Source organism: Stegostoma tigrinum, chromosome 16, assembly GCF_030684315.1.
Source record: "Stegostoma tigrinum isolate sSteTig4 chromosome 16, sSteTig4.hap1, whole genome shotgun sequence".
In the NCBI taxonomy this organism is placed as follows: Eukaryota; Metazoa; Chordata; class Chondrichthyes; order Orectolobiformes; family Stegostomatidae; genus Stegostoma; species Stegostoma tigrinum.
Window position 1 is genome coordinate 45,471,820 of NC_081369.1, and position 24,091 is coordinate 45,495,910.

The following is a 24,091-nucleotide window of genomic DNA, read 5'->3' on the forward strand; positions in this document are numbered from 1 at the left end:
AGTTAGGACTTGGATAATAAAGTTTACACTATCCTAAATGTATTCTTATTGACAAGTATTATGTTTTAAAATAAAAACCCTCGGTGTAAAATGCCACTTAACCTTAATTGAGCAATCCACCTCTGGATGGTGGGCAACCATGATTTTGCTAGTCCAGCCTTATCCCACGTGCGCAGAAGATACCAGGATCTCCTGCCACTAGTGCTCATCACCATTTTACCAGTCCATTTCTGGACAGTTTGTAAATTCTTGCTCTCTTTGCACTTGTTAGCGAGTTGTTCAGCATTTCTTAACTCAAAAGGCAGCCTTTGCAACATGTTCTGCTTCTGTGTGCATGATTAGTTCTTTATAACATTAGATCTATTGAACTGTAATATTGTAATGTATCATTTGTGCAAAGGCAAATCTGAAACAATAAGCAAAGATGGCCAAAAATAATGCAACCCTATAATTTAAACAGGCAAAAGTGTAAATGTCAATGGCAGTACACTGCTCTAAAAAATTCAGCCCATTGAGCCTGCTCTGCCATTCTAGAACATCCACTTCAGAGCTATATTCCCAGGATATCCCCATATCTTTTCATATCATCAGTAACTAAGAATCTACAAGTCTCTTTACCCTCCTCTCAATGCACTTTTCCATCAAGCTTTGTGTCATCTGCAAACTTGGAAATATTTGTAAGTAGCTCCACACCAAATCATTGGTATAGATTATGAAAAGTTGAAAACCAGGTACCAATCCTTGTATCACCCTACTGGTCAGAGCCTGCCAACCTGAATTTATTCTCACTCTCTATTTTCTGCCTATTAACCAATCCATAATCTGTGCGAGTATTTCACCTGAATTCTATGCACTTAATTCTGTTTAGCAAAATCTTTCTGAAAATCCAAATGCACTATCTACTGATAATGTCCTCAAAAAAAAAGTCATGATTTCCCCAAATCCATGGTAATTTCTGGTTTTGTTAAATTTAAGAGCAGAACCATTATTAGGATTATCCTGCACTGTCGCTTCTTGGTTTTTAGCACAAAACTGAATCAAGGCTGTCATATTCTGTTGATCAATTAAATAAGTAATAGATTCAAGCAAGTTTATATTCTGATAGCAATGTCCTTAAAATATGGTGATGCTGCATACTCCTCTCAAGTCCTGATATGAAACTTAGAAAAATCAATGTCCCAGCATAAAGTGATTTTTCTACAACATCGACAAAATGCTTTTTTTCCAGCATATAGCACATTTATTATGAAGATCTGATCGTAGCATTCTGTAACATTACATACACAAAATATCTTTAAATAATTTTTTCCAGAATGTTACATTTAGACAAAATTAGAACATAAAAGAAAAGGATTCTGGACAAATTAGAGCATAGTTTTCACTCACCTCATTACAGTATAGTACAACAGAATGTTGGCAAATTGTTCAGTTTATGGGCTTTGTGAGGCAACAGAACAGCAAAGTTGAAAGATTGATTAGTTTTATACAACAATGAAGTATTTTTAAAATCTTTTATTTCTGTTCTGCACTAGTGTATTCTTCTCCACAGTCACATCAGTTTGATTGATTCAGTGCATCTTCTCTGAACACTGACTTTCACCAGAGCATTGCCTTGTACTAACAGCCACTTCACCCCATTCAGCATGGAATAGAGCACATTCTTCTTGTCCCTTGAGCAATAAATGTGAATGAAAGAATACATTATACACAGAATAAGAAGCTACAATATTTTGATAATTTACTTAATTTCTATAATGCTAGGCACTAATTTACTGCTGTAGTAAGTTTTTAGTCAAATGTTTCAATGCATTAAATCCTCATTTAATCCATAATATGTAATCTGTAAGAGTATATGAAAGATTTGCATAGACATTGGTGCAAAATTTAATAGGTAGAAGAATAGCAAAATTGCAGCAAGCAAAAACCAGCCACCCTACTTTTCTTGATAATAACTAAACGCAGGTTTCTTTCTGATCTAGATTATAACCGAGTAAAAATGCAACTAATAAGACTATTGCATTGACATAACCTTTCTTTGTTAAAATGCCCTTTGATATGTACATATTTTCTAATAGTTCATTCTTAATAGTGCAATCAGTCACACTGTTCAAAAGCACGGTGGTTCAGTGACAGCGCCAAGGACCTGGGTTCAATTCCACCCGCGGGCGACTGTCTGTGTGGAGTTTGCACATTCTCACCCTGTCTGCATGGGTTTCCTCCCACAATCCAAAGATGTGCACGCTAGGTGGATTGGCCATGCTAAATTGCCTGTAGTGTTCAGAGATTTGTAGATTAGGTGGGTTATTGGGGGTTGGATCTGGGCGGGATGTTCTGAGGGTAGGTATGGACTTGTTGAGCTGAAGGACCTGTTTCTACATGGAAGGGATTCTATGATTCATTCAAATAATGAGGTCTGACTGATGAATACATTCAGTTAGAGGGTAAAAAATAATGAAACTGTCATGTAATGGGACTTTTGAAATTTGAAACCCAATGCTGAGAAATGTATCCAATTCCAAAGAGGAAAAAAAAACAATCACAATGTTCAGTATGGGACTGCAGCAGGAGATGCCATATTACTTGTACTGAAAATACTGCAATGCAGATAGAATAAAATAGGCCCGACAAAAGAGAAAGCCACTGCATGTAAACACAAAAATCAGCCCCGTACCTGAGACGGCTTTAGGCAGCAGTTTCCTTACATCACACTTTTAAACGTTTTTGTTGATTGTCCACACTAGAAGCTGCCCGCTTGTTTCGATGATGGGGGAAGGTAGGCATCAGCTCTGGTTCACATGCTTAAGAGAAATAGTTTTTGATTTAGTTTGTAATAATTCAAATTAAATCACACTGAATTTCAATCTTTTTCTCCTTTTCTCATTTCTACCAATTAGAGGCATTTGGATAAAAGTTATATCCTGAACAGCCATGAATTTTGCAATTCGAGTCTCACACTTGGCACATTTAGTGTTGAAAGGGCATTTCAGGGCGTCAAATTAGTTTTGCAATGGTCCCTACTTTACATTATAAGTAATGACAAAGCTATCAAGAAGCTGCATTCTAAGGTACTCTGTTTCTCCAAAAGGTTTCCTATACCTGATTCTTTTTGAAAGATTCTCTGTTGAAACACTTGGAAGGGAAGGAAGTTGCTGTACTTGTGGGACAGATGCCCAATAAATACACCAGTTGTAAAAAAATATTTAATCACGCATTGTTACATATGCTAAGCAGCACTTCCTAAGTGCCCTGGTCAAGGTTGTTTATTGTCCTGTTTAAGTTACTCCCAGAACTGAAAGTACTGCACTGAAATGTCAATGATTGTGTTCCCGTATCTGTGTACTTCTAAATGTGGCATTTTTGTTTGAACACAAGGGGCTAAATGCAGAAATTTCTGCTGGTCAACGACATACTCCCATTCATTTTCAGATATGGTTGCAAGTTTCAGAAACTATTTTTTTAATGTGAGATTGAGTTTTAAGTAGAATTATGGGAATATCCTTTCAAACAGCTGTCCAATAATATAAAAGTTACAATATTGAAACTGACCTTTTTAAGAAACTGTGATCAGCATTAGCTATCTCCTCTGTTTTCCTAACCATCTATCCAAATTAACTTAAATATTGACAGAAGTTTCTGCTCAACTCTGGAAGTGTTACCACAGTTCCACAACTCACCAAATGCTGTTCTTAATCTCCTGCACTTCAGCTCATATCCATGATAACTCACTCTAGATCCTGCAACAATGAAAAACAGACCTACTTGTGTCTACCCTATTCCATCCTTGCATTATTTTGAAGCATGTCGAAATTATATTGAGCTAAATTTTCATTCAGGGTTAGGAACCTGACATGAGGACTCATTCTAGGTTCTTGCCCTGCACAACATGTTACAGATATACCCACTGCTACTTTGAAACAAGAACAGGGAGTGGTCTCACCATCCAATTAAGGCCAGTATGAGAGTTCATGATGCTGAGGACCAATTGTTTCGATGTGCAGCCCCTTGGACAAGATGTGGTCTGCCAACTGAAGATGGAGCACCAGAGTGGAAGGTTAAGTTAATTTCTTGGTTTTTCAAAAAAGGCAATAACTGCCTCTGTGTGATCCTGGAGAGAGCGACCCTCCGGGGGAGGGTTTGCATTCACAGCTCAGTGTGGGATAGGACCTTGCACAAACAATCAGAGCTACCACGTGCCCCACTCCAAACATACCAGGTTATTGTGCCCACATTACTGACTGGAAATCCCAGTTAGAATGGAAATGAGATAATAAGCTCCTTAAGTAAATTAATTTGCCAATTTAACAAAGGATACCTGCCACTTGCTAACAGTTCTGCTGCTCCAACATTGAACCAGTCTCTTTAAAAACATTTTGAGATCATGATGGGGAATCAACACAATGGTCAACAGTACTAAATTGCAGCCCACCCACCTAAGGTGAAAACACCAAATCCAGTTGATAAATTAGGCTTGAAAAGTCATGACAGCATTAAGTAAATTTATGAACAGGTTGATTAAAATAACTATAATCTAGCTCTAATGTCATATGTGAAGAAACTGAGGTCTTTAGAAACCAAACATTCATATTTTACACTGTTTACACTTAAGTGACCTGATGCAGTATTAGTCAATCTGGAACATTTTTAATATCTAACATTTCAATTCCCTCACTCCTAAATATTGTTTTTTTTCCAACAAGGAGGTTGGGTTTGCAACTTTGAAAATCTAGACAGGAGCAAGGGGAGATCTGGACAGACCACCAAAAGCAATAAGTTTTTGCAACAATTCCTACATGTTAACTCAAAAGGAACATTGATTGTTACACAGTACAGAAGTATACAAGATCCACTGAGATAATTCTAATTTATTTTAAAGGAACTGGCACTTTCAGAATCAAATCTGTACTTCTATACATAATGAAGCAAATTATTGCAAAATATTTCCAATATTACTTACGCAATGGTTTTTCTTTAAAATATGAACTTTCCAGACTGTCTTCTGCAGTTGCCCTAAACACAAGAGTACTATCCATCAACCTTTTATGTTACATGTTAATCACACAAGCACAGTGCTATAAAATACGCATACACATGCACAATTGCTTTTGTTGCAATCTAGCAGATCTGTACAATGCTTTGTAAAATTCACAATTAATTGTCCAAGTTGCAAAGTTGCTGAGCCATCAACAACCATAGTTTGTTGATTAAAAACTCAACCCAGCAAACTGAAATGCATGCTTAGGATAACTTAATGGCTTTTGTAGCACTTAAACTAGTGAAAGAACATTGGGGAAAAATATTAAAAACAAACATGGCCAGAGAAGACCAAACCATATTTAGAAAATTTGTCCAAGGAAGACAGAAAATAACATGAGATGCACTGATTTTCATCAAAGTCAACACAGACTAACAGCCCAAGCTAAAAAAAAATCCTCAGAAATACGAAAGGTGGACATCCAAGATAGAATTCACATGGACGTATTCAGGATCAAATGAGCTTTATGGGACAAGTTCCATTTATCACATTGGATTTTCTGCTACAATGAAACAATGATCTCAACCATCGTGTTTCTAGCAGTAGACTAAAGGTTTATTTTTGTTTGTAATGGTGTTAATATTACAGTAGTAATAAAAGGTCAAAAATAATGTTATCCATTTAAAATTGATCAAATACAGTAAATAATATTAATCAAATACTATACATAAAATTGATCAAATAATGCTATAGTAAAGTTTCCAATAGTTAAAGTGGCTTATTACTGTGACAAAAATATTTATTTCAACATCACACTAGTTGAAATTTTAAAATGGACAAGTGTTGCACCTGGAAGTCCCTAAATAAAGGATAAAATTATTTTACACCAGAAGATGTAATCCAATTTCAGCCAATATTATGACCAGACCCGTATACTTAATTTTATAGTCCAACCTTCTTTTGCTGTGCTATCTCAACAAACATAGTGATATAATACATGGAAGCCCTATTTCCATCAGGACACAAAAAAAGTCTGTCACCATGTATAAAATAGATGTTAGAATACCTCTTTTTTGGATCGTACATGAAGAGGAAGTTGAGAAGTCGGAGACCTGCTTCTGACAGCCACGGAAACTTGTGCTTCAGGTTATTGTAAGGCTGTTTTCTCAGAGTGTATTGACCCACTAACGGCAGGTTGGAAAAACCCTACAGCATGTCATAAGTACAGGTAAATAGTGACTCAACAAAATGGGAGGAACACCAGAAGCAATGAGGTGAAATACTCTGAAAACTAGCCAAAAAGGAAATCTTAGAACAGAAGCACATCAATGAAAAGGTTGAACAGACTTCAACATGTGGCAAAGTAACTTCTGAACTTTTTTTAAAAAACTAGTTGCTACGTTCAAACCTACTTTTAGTGATAATAAAGCAAAATAGGAAGATGCTGAAAATCTTGAAATAATAGCATAAATTACTGCAGTTCAGTCTGATGGATGACCAACTGAAGAAAGAAACAGAGTTAAAGGGCCAAAGATTTTAAAGACCACGGAGATGGATGACCTGCAATTTCCCACCACCAGGCGGGACAATCTGGAATGCTTCCTCCTCGAGTAAATTTTTAAACATGGTTATTTGCCCACAGAAGTGAAAAGCCAATTACACCCCTTTATGGACCATTAAGATTACAGCACAGGTGCTGTTTGGGGTAGTTCTTCTTGTGCTGGCGTCCAGAACTAGAAGCACTGTACTAAAATTAAGAGTCACTCTTACAGGACTCAGATGAGAGGAATACTTTTCTCTCTGAGGGTTGTACCACTTTTGGACCTCTGCCAGAATAGGCAGTTGAAGTGCAGTTATTAATTTTTTTTTTTACAGCAGAGGCAGATAGATTCTTGTTGGGCAAGGGAATCAAAAGGTTATCCAGCATAGATAAAAATGTGGAATTCGGAACATATAGATCGGCCCTGACTTTACTGAACTTTGGAGCTGGCTCAAGGGGCTGAATGACCTACTTATGCTTTGTATCTTGACATGTTCTTCCTGCCCCCTGCCTCCATTTTCTCTCAGCTTAAAAACTGTTGCCTTTCCATCTTTAGTTCTGATGAAAGGTGATCAGCCTGAAACATTAACTGTTTCCGAACACAGATGCTGCCTCACCTGCCAAGGGAATTTTTGCTTTTATACTACTCTTTATGTTCATCTATGACACAGAGACAAGCTCTTTAAATCTCCATTTCCCATTATGTGTAATTAATCAGGAATAATGCTCACAAGTACAAGAGGTGCCTGTATCTGAATCTTCTAACAAATACTTTATATTTTGACTTTATACTAGGGGAGAATGACTTAAAAGCTAACAAGTTGAAATTACACTTCCAAGATCTAACTTACCATACTTAGAGAGTTATGCTCTACAGTATTCGCTGCATCTTAACACAAGTTATTAATACATTTTGGCAGTGAGGGGGCAAATCTCTGATGAATTCAGGCAATGACTTACTGGCCATATATTCTCATTCGGAGTACCTAATAACTGAACAATCAGATCGATCTGATGGATTTCAGAGCTCCCTGGAAGCAAAGGCTTGTGAGCCAGCAGCTCTGCAAGAATACAACCCACCGCCCTACAAACAGTAAAAAGAACAAATTATGAGAAAATCTGCAACAATGTTTGCAACAAACAAAAGTCCGCGTAAGACCCAGCAAATACAATACCTTGTTTTCCACAGATGCTGCTCGTTTACTGAGGATCTCCAGGGTATCCTACTGTATATTTTACACTAAATAAGATACGTACCACATATCAATAGCTGTCGTCTGGGTCTTTGTTCCCAATAGTAATTCTGGTGCTCTGTACCTTAGAACAAAGCATGCAATATTTGATCAAAATTTCAGAGCTCCTGAATATTCATAAGCAACCTCTTTTTAAATGCTGCACAAGTCAAAATAGGCAAAATAAGTCATGACGTCTTTGGTTTTGCACAATAAATGTGATTGTAACATGGCAGAAATTGGAAACAAAGAAGTATTATATTTCTACAAGCCTGTGGATTTTGATTGACAAACTGTCAGTTTAATTTCTTTGACTAATTACTGATAGTGCTGCTGTAAAGATGAACATTTAAACTGTAACATTATGTATATCAATTACAACAATTAAGGGCAAGAAAACTTCTCAGAAATTCAGAGAGGTTTAATGCTGATGGCAGGATCATGCTGCTTGAAGCAAAGTGTCCAAGCTGCCTACCGCCTTAGCATCAAATCATATCATAATCATCGAAAACTGCAGCAACATTAGTTTCTGTCAGCCAACCTACCATAGAGTTACCACTTTTGGAGTCATAGGCTTCAGAGGCACTCCGTATGCACGCGCCAATCCAAAATCAGCTGGAAAGAATAACAGACTTAAAACAGTTAGAAGAGGAAAGCAATGCAATGTCTAATCAGTACAAGGTGGTAATAGCTAATGTTGAAGGGCAGTCAACAATATGCACAGCAAGATTCCATAAATAACTAAGCGATGAATGATCAGGTAATGTGTGAATGCAAAATACCTAAACATCAGGTTAAGTGAACAGTGGAAAACAAAAAGCTGACAAACGAAAAATTGCATGTGTTCAAAAGCTTATTATAAAATGGTTCTACAGAGCATCTAAGCCTGTCAGAAGAAATCCCATCTTAAATTTATGAAACATTTGCCTTTCATGAAATTTATCAGCAATTTAAACTGACAACTAATTTTATAACACCAAAAGCTAATGATACCAATGACACCACTTCAAGCAGCATGATCCTGCCATCAGCATTAAACCTCTCTGAATTTCTGAGAAGTTTTCTTGCCCTTAATTGTTGAAATTGATATACATAATGTTACAGTTTAAATGTTCATCTTTACAGCAGCACTATCAGTAATTAGTAAAAGAAATTAAACTGACAGTTTGTCAATATAAACAAGAATATAAATAAGGCGTTACACATCTTACCGATCTTAACACACCCTTTATCAGTCATTAACAAGTTGGACACCTTAAGGTCTCTACAAAAAAAAATGGTTTGTTACCAGCAAGTCACATGTTTGAAAGCTCATCCCAAAGCTGTAGATGAGGTGCAAGCTGCTCGTGCAGCGTTGAATTTGAGCAAAGCAATTTCTGACTCAGTTCATTTCTAAGGCAGGTACTACAGGTTTCGTCAACAATTAAATTATTTACACAGAAAGAAGTGAGAATTATATGTTTGTAAAAAGCATCAATTGAAATATGTATTTCCTTAAATAAATAAAACAATTACATCAGGAGAATGCAGATACTCTGGTTGTTTAATCAATTCAGATTTGGCTATGCCCAGCTATTTGGGATAAATATAACCACAGATTAGTGGTGTAAATTCAGGAAGCTTGTTGGTTATTTACATGGTAGCGCTGAGCAACAGAAATTACTGCTAGAGGGTTCAGCAGATATTTCTAAGGGGCAGTGCAAACAATCAATTGAAAGTACCCATCATATATTCATGTTAGAACCAGCACAAGTCTATAATATTTGAATGGGGCAACACTGCTACTGCGCTGTGGTTACACCGAAAAGTACTCAAAAATTCTGTGCCAATGAATCAAATAGAAATGGGAAATAAAGAACTACCGGGCAGGAGGTAGCAGATATCTCCATGTTCTACTTCAAAATAGTGCCATGGGTTCTTCTACGCTCACGTAAAAGTGCAGATTGGTCTCGCTGAATATCTCAACCGAATGTCTGCATCCCAGGAATGTTATGAAGTGTTAGCATTAAATTCGAGCTCAAATCCAGGAGGAGATCTTAATCCCACAACATTCTGGCACATTGGCAAGACTTCTACAACTGAGTCATGCTTGGCTTGGAAATGTGTGTCAATGAGAACCATGTTACCTCTAGGTGTGATTCTCATACAATGACATCCATATTCTCTCTAAGCTGTACAGCTGAAAAACCCTACACACGCTCCCTCACCCTCCACGTCTGAACTTCAACTCTGGTTTTAAACATAGAATATACAGAACTTAGGAGTTTTTGTAGAAACAACTAATTCCCTCTAAACCACCAAGTTACGCAAGTTCCCTCTATTTAAATTACTCTTTTCTATTCCTCCTGCCAAAATAAACATTCACATTTTCCCTTATAATATGCCATCTGCCAACTTACTTAATCTATCTTTACATCTTTTCAGTTTCTCTACCTTTTTTTGACAACTAACTCTCCTTTTTTGCTTTCATCAACAAAATTACACTCCATACATTCAGTCTCTTCATCCAAGTCATTGATACAGGTTGCAAATGTTGAGACCCTAACACTGGTCTCTGTGACATTCTACAAGTTACAGCTTGCCAATTCAAAAACAACCCAGTTAACCCTGTTTCCTATTACATAACTAAATATTTATTTACACTAATGTTATACGCTACACCATGTGCTCCTATCTTGTGTAGAAACAAGATATTGTGGTTTATCAGCACCTTTCCAAAATCAAAGTATATCATATTAAGCAAGTGCCCCTTTATCTCTCACATTTACTACCTGTTCAAAAAAATGACATTCCTTACAAATGATTTGTCTTTCACAAAACTATGCTGACTTCACCTGATCACATTACAATTTTCCAATGGTCCTGCCATAACTGCCTTAATAATTGATTCTAGCTATTTTTCTATGACAGATAATAGGCCAATTGGCCTAGCTTCCTGATGGAAAGCAGTATTGACATATTTGAGTCAACCATTCAAACATGTTACTACACACCTCTACAGCACATGGAACTTGGATCTGGGCCTGAAGAAGAGGTAAGGTCACCATTCAGCCACCTTTTATGTACACCAGTTTACCATAGTCAATAGAATCAAATGACGGAATCTGTTACAATCAGGGTGCTGTATTTTTTTAAATGCATGTCATATCTGACAAATGTTTTAGACTGGAAGCAATAGCATGTCTGTGGCACTTAGTTTCTCAATTCTCTCACCTGTGAATAATAAAGTTTTCATGCAGATATCGCAATCCCTTCAATAATTGCAGAATTATACATTTTACCTTAAAAGAAAGAAAATTCAATAGTTCATGTATGAAATATTTAGAAAGACGAAAGAATAATTTCATGTGGCAATTTTTAGTCATCACAACAGCATAAAAGAACTAAAAGTGAGAATGAAAAGTGATGCTTTATTTAAGGAGTTGTTACCTAGCTAGACTTTGAATAAACAATTAAGACAAGTATTTGAAAATCTGGGACAGTTCTACATGTACCTGAGCCTCTGAAAATGGTGACTGCATATTTTCCAAAAGACTCGCAAGATCCTGTTCACAGTATCCCATTACCAGGAAAATACTGCAGAAATAAAAATCAGAACATATTCATCACCTCTTAACTATCTTCATGTACTCCCTTAGTAGCAGCATTAAATAAAGTACAGGACAACAGGATAGGAATACACTTTTCCTAACTGAATGTAATATCCAGGTAGATGAAGCATTACTTTGACACCAGTCAAAGGATAGCACTTCTGACAGTGACATATTCTCTCAGTACTGCAGTGAACTAGCATCAGCACTAATCTGAAATGTTGTATTTGATAATAATAGAAGTATTATAAATTTTACTGAGTATACATATTTTCCAGTTATAATCTGTCATTCTATAACAACTACCATTTTGTACATTCACCAGATAGAGAACATACAACCAGATGATCCTCTATTTTCCTCTTTATACAAAAGTAAACAGTGAGTGTTTGGTCAATTGACATGGAATACTAATATAAGTTAAAGATTTATTACAGGAAAGTTGTGCATACATTTTTTTTAAAATACATTTTCTCTTAATTGTCATCCATCCCACCCATTGCTGAGCTTGCTCTGAACAGAGCACCATCCTGCAGTTCTACAATCCCATTCTGATAATGTGTAAGGCCACTTGCCTCATTTCTCAGGAGGCCCCACTAAGCCAGATATGTATTAGCTTCCATGACTGCCTGAACCGCAGTGCCTGCCTACCAATAACTGTTTAGTCTCTAGCCGATCAAATGCACTAGGCCTCTGGGCTGAATGCTGAGCTCCCCAAGTGAAAGTTCTCATCTATGCTGTGCTACTTAAATAGAATGAAATCATCAACATGGACTCAACTCAAACCATCTCAGAAACAAGTTCCATTCACGTTATCTGACAGACTTCAAATGTGCTACTGACTTGCCGGTTTGCCTGGACCCTCAATTGAGGAATTTGGTAAGTCTTGTTTGTATAAAAAGGATAACAGTAACGAAGAGAAACAAATTGACAATTTTGATGAAAGTAGAAGTTACACTTTTGATATAGCTCATGGAGTAGTGGGACTTAAGTTAACAGCTCACTCAGCGTTATAGAGTCGAACAGCATGGAAACAGATCCTTTGGTCCAACTAGTCCATGCCAACCATGGTCACAAACTAAACTAGTCCCGCCTGCCTGCTATTGGCCCATTTCCCTCCAAGCTTTCTTATTTGTGTGCTTACCCAAATGTCTTTGAAATATAACTACCTGCATCCACCACTTCATCTGGCAGTTCATTCCATATATTAACCACCCTCTGTGTAAAGAAAGTTGTCCCTTTGTGTCTTTTATAAATCTTTCTCCTCTCACCGTAAAAGTATGCCCACGAGTTTTGAACTCTCCCACTTTATGGAGAAGACCCTTGTCCTTCACCTTATCTATACCCCTCCTGATTTTATAAACCTCTATAAGATCATCCTTCAACCCACAATGCTCCAGTGATAGAAGTCCCAGCCTATCCAGCACTAACCTGTCTAAGTGGTTTCCCACCACTACTTCTTTTAGCTCCACAATATTAGGGTGCCGCAGTTTAAGAAGCAGATTAATCTCTCTCAAACTACTGATGGGGATTCCTGCAAATAAAAGGAAAGGCAAAACATATATATTCAGCAGACAGAATTGCAGTAAAATCCTATTTGCTTATCCTTATGTCACATCTATTTAATTAAAAGTGATCAAAATATATTTAACCTGATTGAAAACAGCATTGGAAAGATGGCAGGTCATAACAGCTGCTATGGAAATGTAAGGTTTTTAAAAATGTTATCATACCCAGCTGCACTTGGGCTTATACTTATTTTCTCTTTTACAAATTAGCGGAATTAGAGGCTTGCAAAGATTTGCTTATGGTGCTGTAATGTAATTGATGAATAAATCCATAATTGGTACTCCAAGATCTATTAATATCAACTTTTTTGACTTTTTATGCTCTCCAAGGTTCAATGATGCATATTTATGAGATCCACAAAAGAATAAATTTATTTAATTACTACTCTTTAATCCATATAAGCATTCCAGTTTTCAGAATGATGCAATACTGGTCAATGGTGCTGAGCAAACAGAGATCACAAGCGATAAAGTTAATGCTTAAAAGAATAATAAGTGACAGGCATTTTACAACTTACCATTTGAAGAGTATTTTAACTTTCGAAATATCCCATGGGCTGCAACACCTATCAGCCATTAATATTGGTTTAATACTACAACCCACTGTGTTTGGTATTTGTGTATTAATGGAATGTAATCTCAATTACAGTTTGGTATACATTCAAAGAGACATGGCTAGACTGTGGTAGCAATTTTATTTATTGTTGTCGCAATTTAAAAATGAAAGTAATAAGCCAAATTGCACAAGATGATATTATTTACACTTGGTCCCATTTTCATTCCCCATGCTGAAAAGAACACCCTGTTTGTGGCGCTGTCAGCATGATTGAGTGGTCTAGTAGGCTGTAGGCTCAAGGATCATTCTGGAGGCTTGAAACAAAAATGTAATCTTACGCTCCAGTGCAGTACAGAAGGAGTAAAATAATGTCAAGAGGAGCCATATTTCAGAAAAGACATTAAACTATCTGCTCTGTTAGGTAGATGTAAAAGAACCTATCACTAATATCAAACTGGAGCATGGACATAATCTCCAGTTGCCTGGTCAATATTAATCCTCAATCAACTTCATAAAAATATATCATCTGGTAATCATCACACTGTTTATTGGACATCTCTTTGTGCAAATTAGCTGATTTTCCTTCAAGAAAACAGTAGCTTTATATTGATACCCACACAGTGCTTGGCTGTAAAGTATAGTGGAAAATCCTGGTTCATAAAACATATTCCAAGTGGAAATCTCTTATTCTGGAGGCAGCTGAACTAACTGGTAAATTGTGTATGCAAAATAAGACCAAAATAATACTGGTTCAAAATATACACTTGGCACACAATGAGTTTTGGTATTATTTCTAAAAGGTTTACAAGTTTCTAAAAAGAATGCACTTTCACGAGCAGATTGAAAACACCACCAATCTTGATAGTTTTCACTTACCATCCCTTTCTTTATCCATTCGAACCTTCTTAAGGGCAACAATTTCATCACGTTTTGTATCATGAGCACGATCTAAAACATGAAAAATTTAAATGCAGAAATTACTACCTTGTGACACCAGTTAGCTCAGCTGGCTGGATGCATAAGGGTTCGATTCCTACACCAGCTGAGATTATCATGAAGGAATCTCCTTCCCAACTTCTCCCCTCACCCTCAGTGGTGACCCTCAGATTAAAACCACCTTCAGTTATCTTTTTCTAATGACAGAGCAGCCCTAAGGTCCATAAGATTATGGTGACATAGCTCATTTTTACTAACTTTAGTTTATCATTGCTTTTTGTAGGAGTTTGCTGTGTGCAAATCCAAAGTTTTTTTTTGTATTTGCTTATGTTTATTAGCTCAGTCCATAAAATGAGGACTTTTTTTGCTGTTTTCTTTCTAATGAACAGCCCAAAGTCTACTTATATTTAACTAAGAAAGGTATATCCTCACGGAATCCTTTAGGGTACCTGGGACCGCTTTGCAGAAAACAACAGCACCTCCCAGTCGTGAACCATTTCAACTCTCCCTCCCATTCCTTAGACAACATGTCCATCCTGGGCCTCCTGCAGTGCCATAATGATGCCACCCACAGGTTGCAGGGACAGCAACTCATATTCCACTTGAGAACCCTGCAGCCCTGTGGTATCAATGTGGATTTCACCAGCTTCAAAATCTCCCTTCCCCCCACTGCATCCCAAAACCAGCCCAGCTTGTCCCCACCTGCCTAACCTGTTCTTCTTCTCACCTATCCCCTCCTCCCACATCATGCCACACCTCCATTTCCTACCTACTAATCTCATCCCGCTCCCTTGACCTGTCCGTCCTCCCCGGACTGACCTATCCCCTCCCTACCTCCCCACCCATACTCTCCTCTCCACCTATCTTCTCCTCTATCCATCTTCAGTCCGCCTCCCCCTCTCTCCCTATTTATTTCAGAATCCTCTCCCCATCCCCCTTTTCTGAAGAGGAGTCTAGGCCCGAAACGTCAGCTTTTGTGCTCCTAAGATGCTGCTTGGCCTGCTGTGTTCATCCAGCTCCACACTTTGTTTTCTTGGGTGCTTGGTCTAGTTGGGTTCACCTGTCAATGGTAGTGGACATATTGCCAGAGGTTCAAAGGGAAAATAAATGTATCCTGAGAGAATAGCAACTATATGTACCAAAAATAACAAACTGCCAAGGTAACAGGATTATACTAATCTTGTTATCCCAATGGGAAATAAAATTGTTAGTAAAATTCTAATTAGTTTTTCCTCTCAACATAATCGTTGTTATCATCAGTCAAAAGTGAGAGAATTGTTTAAAAACTATTTCAATTTGTATGGTTAAAATGACCAAAAATATTCAGCTCAGAACTAAATGGGAACATCCTTGCAAAACCAGAGATCTAAAAACTGGAGGTTCAAGAAAGACATTTTAGAATGTGCCATCCATTTTTAAACAATTTTATTTTAACGTAGGTTTAACGTACGATGAACGGCTAAGAATCCTGGGATTGTATTCATTAGAGTTTAGAAGGTTGAGGGGAGATCTAATAGAAACTTACAAGATAACGTGAAAGGGTGGACGCTGGGAAGTTGTTTCCGTTAGGCAAGGAGACTAGGACCCGAGGGCACAGCCTTAGAATTAGAGGGGGTCAATTTAAAACGGACATGAGGAGACATTTCTTCATCCAAAAGGTGGTGGGCCTGTGGAATTCATTGCCACGGAGCGCAGTGGAGGCCGGGACGTTAAATGCCTTCAAGGCAGAGACCGATAAATTCTTGATCTCACAAGGAATCAAGGGCTACGGGGAGAGTGCAGGGAAGTGGAGTTGGCATGCCCATCAGCCATGATTTAAATGGCAGAGTGGACCTGATGGGCCAAATGGCCTTACTTCTGCCCCTATGTCTTATGGTCTTATTTGGACAATTCAACACCAAACCTCTTGCCTATTTGGCTGCTTGCACACTGATCAGTTCCAGCCCTCCTAGCAACCTTTGACCCCACCTGATCAGGGCTAACGAACTGTCCACTGCCCAAAGGGCTCAGCTTCAAATCCAAAATCAAATGTTCAGTGAGGCCTCGGTTGCGAGGCTTTCAGTTTTGACAGTGTGTATCTTTAATGCTCTTTGAGTCTCCCAACTGTCAAATTTGATAATAAGCAATGTTCCCCAAACTGTACAGCCATAATCCGAAAGATCCTGCACAAGCCATGAGCAAGTTAGTTTTACTGACCCTTTAACTGACGAAAACTATATGGTCATGCAAAAAGGAACTTAGAAGGACTGTGCACTTAACCACACATGCCCTTAAAATTTAGACCATAAGATCTAAGAGCAGAGCTAGACCTTTCAGACCATTGAGTGTGCTCCACCATTCAATCATGGCTAATATGCTTTTCAACCCCATTCTCCTGCCTTTGCCCCATAATCCTTGGTCCCCTTACCAATCATGTACCTGTCTATCTCTGTCTGAAATACAATCATTGCCTTGGCTTCCACGATTTACTGTGGCAATGACTTCCACAGATTCACCACTCTCCACCTGAAAAAATCCTTTCTCATCTCAGTTCTAAAGGGTCGAGGCTGAACTGAGGCTTAGCTCCTAGTCTTTCCAACTAAAGGAAACACCTTTCCCACATCCACTCTATCCAAGCCTCTCGGTATTCTGTAAGTTGTATTCAGATCCCCCTCCCCACTTATCCTTTTAAAACTCCATCAAGTTGACCCAGAGTCTTCAATTGCACCTCTTCTGAAAATTTTTGTAAATGTCCTGTGATCCCCTCCAAGACCAGCACATCGTTCCTTTGACATAAGGCCCAAAACTACTCTCAATATTCTAAATGCGGGCCTGACCAGAACCTTACACAGCCCTCAGCGGTATATTACTGCTGTCGTATTCTAGCTCGCTTGAAATGAATGCTAACATTGCATTTCCCTTCCTAGCTGTATGTTAACCTTAACAGGATCCTAAACTAGGATGTCCAAGTCCCTCTGTACTTCAGAATTCTGAATCCATTAGAAAATAGCCTACACCTCTATGCTTCCTACCAATATGCATAACTTCAAACTTTCCCACATTTTATTCCATCTGCGACTTCGTTGCCCACTCTCCAAGCCCATCCAAGTCTATTTGAAGCCTCCCTGTCCCTCCACCTATCTTTGCATCAACTTGAAGGGAATGTTGGTCATATTATCTTTAACATGTATGCTTCAATACTATTGTATACTTCATTTGTCCATCGCAATAAATAACAACTATTCACCCCTCAAACCTGATCTGTCATTCAATGAGATTGTGTCTGATTTGATTGTGACTTGAATTTAAAATTTCATAGGAAACAAATTATGAACCTGAAGATTTCAAGAGCTTAAACCATTTTGAATAGATAAAACATTTAGAGATAAAGAGAAACCATCTCCTAACACAAATTCAAAAAAAAATTAAACGGACTTACACACAATACCATAGGTCCCTTCACCAATGCGATTTAATTTTACAAATTCTTTCACACTTCTGCTCCTTCCTAGCTGCAAATAAAAACACAAAAGAATCTATTTCACAGAGTTTCTGTCTGGGGCATCTGTATAATGGTTGGTAGTGACTTCTAACTTATGTGAGATATTGTATTATGATTCTCTTTACTAACTCACTCACAGGAGAGGGGAAGGGGGGAAGAGGGGGGGGTGGAAAGAGGGGGGTGGAAAGAGGGGGGGGGAAGAGGGGGGGGGAAGAGGGGGGGGGAAGAGGGGGGGGGAAGAGGGGGGGGGGGAAAGAGGGGGGGGGGAAAGAGGGGGGGGGGAAAGAGGGGGGGGGGAAGAGGGGGGGGGAAGAGGGGGGGGGGAAAGAGGGGGGGGAAAGAGGGGGGGGGAAAGAGGGGGGGAGAGGGGGGAAAGAGGGGGGGGGAAAGAGGGGGGGGGAAAGAGGGGGGGGGGAAGAGGGGGGGGGAAGAGGGGGGGGGGAAAGAGGGGGGGGGAAAGAGGGGGGGGGAAAGAGGGGGGGGAAGAGGGGGGGGGGAAGAGGGGGGGGGGAAGAGGGGGGGGGAAGAGGGGGGGGGAAAGAGGGGGGGGAAAGAGGGGGGGGGAAAGAGGGGGGGGGAAAGAGGGGGGGGGAAAGAGGGGGGGGAAAGAGGGGGGGGGAAAGAGGGGGGGGGAAAGAGGGGGGGGGAAAGAGGGGGGGGGAAAGAGGGGGGGGGAAAGAGGGGGGGGGAAAGAGGGGGGGGAAAAAGAGGGGGGGAAAAAGAGGGGGGGGAAAAAGAGGGGGGGGAAAAAGAGGGGGGGGGGAAGAGGGGGGGGAAAGAGGGGGGGAAAGAGGGGGGGGAAAGAGGGGGGGGAAAGAGGGGGGGGAAAGAGGGGGGGGGAAAGAGGGGGGGGGCAGGAGGGGGGGGCAAGAGGGGGGGGCAGGGGGGGGGGGGCAGGGGGGGGGGGGCAGGGGGGGGGGCAGGGGGGGGGGCAGGGGGGGGGCAGGGGGGGGGCAAGAGGGGGGGGCAGAGGGGGGGGCAAGAGGGGGGGGGCAAGAGGGGGGGGGCAAGAGGGGGGGCAGGGGGGGGGGGCAGGGGGGGGGGCAGGGGGGGGGGCAAGAGGGGGGGGCAAGAGGGGGGGGCAAGAGGGGGGGGCAAGAGGGGGGGGCAAGAGGGGGGGGCAAGAGGGGGGGGCAAGAGGGGGGGGGGCAAGAGGGGGGGGCAAGAGGGGGGGGCAAGAGGGGGGGGCAAGAGGGGGGGGGCAAGAGGGGGGGGAGAGAGGGGGGGGAGAGAGGGGGGGGAGGGGGGGGGAGGGGGGGGGGAGAGGGGGGGAGAGGGGGGGGAGGGGGGGGGGGAGAGGGGGGGAAAGGGGGGGGGAGAGGGGGGGGAGAGGGGGAGGGGGGAGAGAGGGGGGGGGGAAGAGGGGGGGGGGAAGAGGGGGGGGGAAGAGGGGGGGGGAAAGAGGGGGGGGGGAAGAGGGGGGGGGAAGAGGGGGGGGGAAAGAGGGGGGGGGGAAGAGGGGGGGGGAAAGGGGGGGGGGGAAAGAGGGGGGGGGAAGGGGGGGGGGAAGGGGGGGGGAGGGGGGGGGAAGAGGGGGGTGGAAAGAGGGGGGGGGACGGGGGCGGAGGGGAGAGGACGGGGGGGGGGGGACCGGACGGGGGGGGGGGGGACGGAACGGGGGGGGGAACCGGACGGGGGGGGGGGGGACGGACGGGGGGGGGGGGACCGGACGGGGGGGGGGGACGGAACGGAGGGGGGGGGGGGGGACCGGACGGGGGGGGGGGGGGACGGAGGACGGGGGCATGGATGGTCGGGGGGGAATGGATGGTGGGGGAGGAGGGGGGAATGGGGGAGGGGGGGGAATGGGGGAGGGGGGGGGAATGGGCGTGGGGGGGAGGGGGGGGAATGGGCGTGGGGGGAGGGGGGGGAATGGGCGTGGGGGGGAGGGGGGGGAATGGGCGTGGGGGGGGAGGGGGGAATGGGCGTGGGGGAGGGGGGAGGGGGATGGACGTGGGGGGACGGACGTGGGGGGACGGACGTGGGGGGACGGACGTGGGGGGACGGACGTGGGGGACGGACGTGGGGGGAGGGGGGTGGACGTGGGGGGAGGGGGGAGGGGGGGGTGGACGTGGGGGGATGGACGTGGGGGGAGGGGGATGGACGTGGGGGGAGGGGGCATGGACGTGGGGGGAGGGGCGGATGGACGTGGGGGAGGGGGATGGACGTGGGGGGAGGGACGTGGGGGAGGACGTGGGGGGAGGGACGTGGGGGAGGGACGTGGGGGAGGACGTGGGGGAGGGACGTGGGGGGAGGGACGTGGGGGGATGGACGTGGGGGATGGACGTGGGGGGATGGACGTGGGGGGATGGACGTGGGGGGATGGACGTGGGGGATGGACGTGGGGGATGGACGTGGGGGGATGGACGTGGGGGGATGGACGTGGGGGGGATGGACGTGGGGGGATGGACGTGGGGGGATGGACGTGGGGGGATGGACGTGGACGTGGGGGGGAGGGGGATGGACGTGGGGGGAGGGGGATGGACGTGGGGGGAGGGGATGGACGTGGGGGGAGGGGGATGGACGTGGGGGAGGGGGATGGACGTGGGGGGAGGGGGATGGACGTGGGGGGAGGGGGATGGACGTGGCGGGGAGGGGAGGGGGATGGACGTGGGGGGAGGGGGAGGGGGATGGACGTGGGGGGTGGGGGAGGGGGATGGACGTGGGGGGAGGGGCGGGGATGGACGTGGGGGGAGGGCGGGGATGGACGTGGGGGGAGGGCGGGGAATGGACGTGCGGGGGAGGGGGGAGGGGGGAGGGGGATTGGACGTGGGGGGAGGGGGATGGGGGGGAGGGGGACTGGGGGGAGGGGGATGGGGGGAGGGGGATGGGGGGAGGGGGGATGAGGGGGGGGGGGGATGGACGTGGGGGGAGGGGGGAGGGGGGATGGACGTGGGGGGAGGGGATGGACGTGGGGGGAGGGGGATGGAAGTGGGGGGAGGGGGATGGAAGTGGGGGGGGGAGGGGGATGGACGTGGGGGGAGGGGGGATGGACGTGGGGGGAGGGGGATGGACGTGGGGGGAGGGGGATGACGTGGGGGAGGGGGATGGACGTGGGGGAGGGGGGATGGACGTGGGGGAGGGGGGGATGGACGTGGGGGGAGGGGGGGGATGGACGTGGGGGGAGGGGGGGGATGGACATGGGGGAGGGGGGGAGGGGGGGAGGGACGTGGGGGGATGGGGATGGACGTGGGGGGATGGACGTGGGGGGAGGGGGAGGGGGATGGACGGTAGGGGGAGGGGGATGGACGTGGGGGGAGGGGGATGGACGTGGGGGAGGGGGAGGGGGATGGACGTGGGGGAGGGGATGGACGTGGGGGGAGGGATGACGGGGGGGAGGGGGATGGACGTGGGGGGGAGGGGGGATGGACGTGGGGGGATGGACGTGGGGGGATGGACGTGGGGGATGGACGTGGGGGGATGGACGTGGGGGGAGGGACGTGGGGGAGGGACGGTGGGGGGAGGGACGTGGGGAGGACGGGGGGAGGACGTGGGAGGGACGTGGGGGATGGACGTGGGGGAGGACGTGGGGGAGGGACGTGGGGGAGGGACGTGGGGGAGGGGGGGATGGACGTGGGGGGATGGACGTGGGGGGAGGGGGGGATGGACTGGGGGATGGACGTGGGGGGAGGGGAGGGGGACGTGGGGGGGAGGGGGGGATGGACGTGGGGGAGGGGGGGGATGGACGTGGGGGAGGGGGGGATGGACAGTGGGGGGAGGGGGGGGATGGACGTGGGGGAGGGGGGGAATGGACGTGGGGGGAGGGGGGGGATGGACGTGGGGGGAGGGGGGGGATGGACGTGGGGGGAGGGGGGGCATGGACGTGGGGGGAGGGGGAAGGGGGGGGATGGACGTGGGGGAGGGGGGGATGGACGTGGGGGGAGGGGGGGATGGACGTGGGGGGAGGGGGGGATGGACGTGGGGGGAGGGGGGGATGGACGTGGGGGGAGGGGGGGATGGACGTGGGGGAGGGGGGAGGGGGGGGACGGACGTGGGGGACGGACGTGGGGGGGACGGACGTGGGGGGACGGACGTGGGGGGAACGGGGGGGACGGGGGACGGGGGGGGAACAGGGGGGACGGGGGGGAACAGGGGGGAGGGGGGGGGAACAGGGGGAGGGGGGGAACAGGGGGAGGGGGGGGAACAGGGCAGGGGGGAGGGGGGGGAGGGAACGGGGGGGAGGGGGGGAGGGGAACGGGGGGAGGGGAGGGGGGGAACGGGGGGAGGGGGGGAACGGGGGGGGAACGGGGGAGGGACAGGGGGGGGAACGGGGGAGGGGGGGAACGGGGGGGAACGGGGGAGGGGGGAACGGGGGGAGGGGGGGAACGGGGGAGGGGGGGAACGGGGAGGGGGAGGGGGGAACGGGGGGGAACGGGGGAGGGGGGAGGGGGGGAACGGGGGAGGGGGGGGAAACGGGGAGGGGGGGAACGGGGGGGGGGAACGGGGGGGGGGGGGGAACGGGGGGGGGGGAAGGGGGGGGGGAAGGGGGGGGAGAAAGAGGGGGGGACGGGGCGGAGGGAGGACGGGGGGGGGGGGACCGGACGGGGGGGGGGACCGGACGGGCGGGGGACCGGACGGGGGGGGGGGGACCGGACGGGGGGGGGAACCGGACGGGGGGGGGGAACCGGACGGGGGGGGGGAACCGGACGGGGGGGGGGAACCGGACGGGGGGGCATGGATGGTCGGGGGGAATGGATGGTGGGGGAGGAGGGGGGAATGGGGGAGGGGGGGGGGGGGGGGAATGGGCGTGGGGGGGAGGGGGGGAATGGGCGTGGCGGGGAGGGGGAGGGGGATGGACGTGGGGGGACGGACGTGGGGGGACGGACGTGGGGGACGGACGTGGGGGGACGGACGTGGGGGGAGGGGGGTGGACGTGGGGGAGGGGGGAGGGGGGGGGTGGACGTGGGGGATGGACGTGGGGGGAGGGGGATGGACGTGGGGGGATGGACGTGGGGGGATGGACGTGGGGGGATGGACGTGGGGGATGGACGTGGGGGATGGACGTGGGGGGAGGGGGATGGACGTAGGGGGGAGGGGGATGGGACGTAGGGGAGGGGGGATGGACGTGGGGGACGGACGTGGGGGGACGGACGTGGGGGGAGGGGGGTGGACGTGGGGGAGGGGGAGGGGGGGGTGGACGGGGGGGGATGGACGTGGGGGGAGGGGATGGACGTGGGGGGAGGGGGAGGACGTGGGGGGATGGACGTGGGGGGATGGGAGGGGATGGACGTGGGGGAGGGGGGATGGACGTGGGGGAGGGGATGGACGTGGGGGGAGGGGGATGGACGTGGGGGGAGGGGGTTGGACGTGGGGGATGGACGTGGGGGAGGGGGAGGGGGATGGACGTAGGGGGAGGGGATGGAAGTGGGGGAGGGGGATGGACGTGGGGGGAGGGGGGGGATGGACGTGGGGGGAGGGGGGGGATGGACGTGGGGGGGGAGGGGGGGGGATGGACGTGGGGGGGGATGGACGTGGGGGGAGGGGGGGGATGGACTGGGGGAGGGGGGGGATGGACGTGGGGGGAGGGGGGGAGGGGGGAGGGGGGGGAGGGGGGAGGGGGGGAGGGGGGGTGGACGTGGGGGGGAGGGGGGGAGGGGGGGGGACGGACGTGGGGGGAACGGGGGGGACGGGGACGGGGGGGGAACAGGGGGGAGGGGGGGAACGGGGGGGAGGGGGGGGAACGGGGGGGAGGGGGGAACGGGGGGGAGGGGGGGGGAACGGGGGGGAAACGGGGGGGAGGGGGAAACGGGGGGAGGGGGGAACGGGGGGAGGGGGGGAGGGGGGGGAGGGGGGGAGGGGGGGGGAGGGGGGGGAGGGGGGGGAGGGGGGAGGGGGGGGGGAGGGGGGGGAACGGGGGGGCGGGGGGGACGGGGGGGAACGGGGGGGCGGGGGGGAACGGGGGGGCGGGGGGGAACGGGGGGGAACGGGGGGGGAGGGGGGGAACGGGGGGGAGGGGGGGGGAACGGGGGAGGGGGGGGAGAACGGGGGAGGGGGGGGGGAGGGGGGGAGGGGGTACGGGGGAGGGGGGGAGGGGGGGAACGGGGAGGGGGGAACGGGGGAGGGGGGGGAACGGGGGAGGGGGGAGGGGGGGGAACGGGGGAGGGGGGAGGGGGGAAACGGAGGGGGGAGGGGGGGAAACGGGGGGGGGAACGGGGGGGGGAGGGTGGGAACGGGGGAACGGGGGGAGGGGGGAACGGGGGGCGGGGGGGGAGGGGGGGA

General features: G+C 47.8%; 1 protein-coding gene and 1 pseudogene across 4 annotated transcripts in view; both read right to left on the bottom strand.

The window, feature by feature from the left end:
• Positions 1–1,217: 1,217 nt before the first annotated feature.
• Positions 1,218–24,091, bottom strand: part of cdk10 (cyclin dependent kinase 10) — a 29,419-nt gene continuing 6,545 nt past the window's right edge. Inside the window, exons 2-15 of one of the 4 annotated variants that reach the window (XM_048546854.2) lie at positions 17,813–17,885; positions 14,335–14,406; positions 12,766–12,868; positions 11,239–11,320; positions 10,958–11,025; positions 8,956–9,008; positions 8,290–8,359; positions 7,770–7,829; positions 7,473–7,596; positions 6,039–6,178; positions 4,955–5,007; positions 3,675–3,734; positions 2,672–2,798; positions 1,218–1,670 (exon numbers count right to left, since the gene is read on the bottom strand). In XM_048546854.2, the coding sequence (XP_048402811.1) occupies positions 2,704–2,798; positions 3,675–3,734; positions 4,955–5,007; positions 6,039–6,178; positions 7,473–7,596; positions 7,770–7,829; positions 8,290–8,359; positions 8,956–9,008; positions 10,958–11,025; positions 11,239–11,320; positions 12,766–12,868; positions 14,335–14,406; positions 17,813–17,885 (1,053 nt within the window). In that variant the 3' untranslated portion in view covers positions 1,218–1,670; positions 2,672–2,703. The remainder of the gene's footprint in view (positions 1,671–2,671; positions 2,799–3,674; positions 3,735–4,954; positions 5,008–6,038; positions 6,179–7,472; positions 7,597–7,769; positions 7,830–8,289; positions 8,360–8,955; positions 9,009–10,957; positions 11,026–11,238; positions 11,321–12,765; positions 12,869–14,334; positions 14,407–17,812; positions 17,886–24,091) is intronic. The other 3 variants (XM_048546855.2, XM_048546857.1, XM_048546856.2) reach the window with 3 other exon arrangements.
• The window catches only part of LOC132210644 (basic proline-rich protein-like), a 6,680-nt pseudogene continuing 498 nt past the window's right edge, over positions 17,910–24,091 (bottom strand).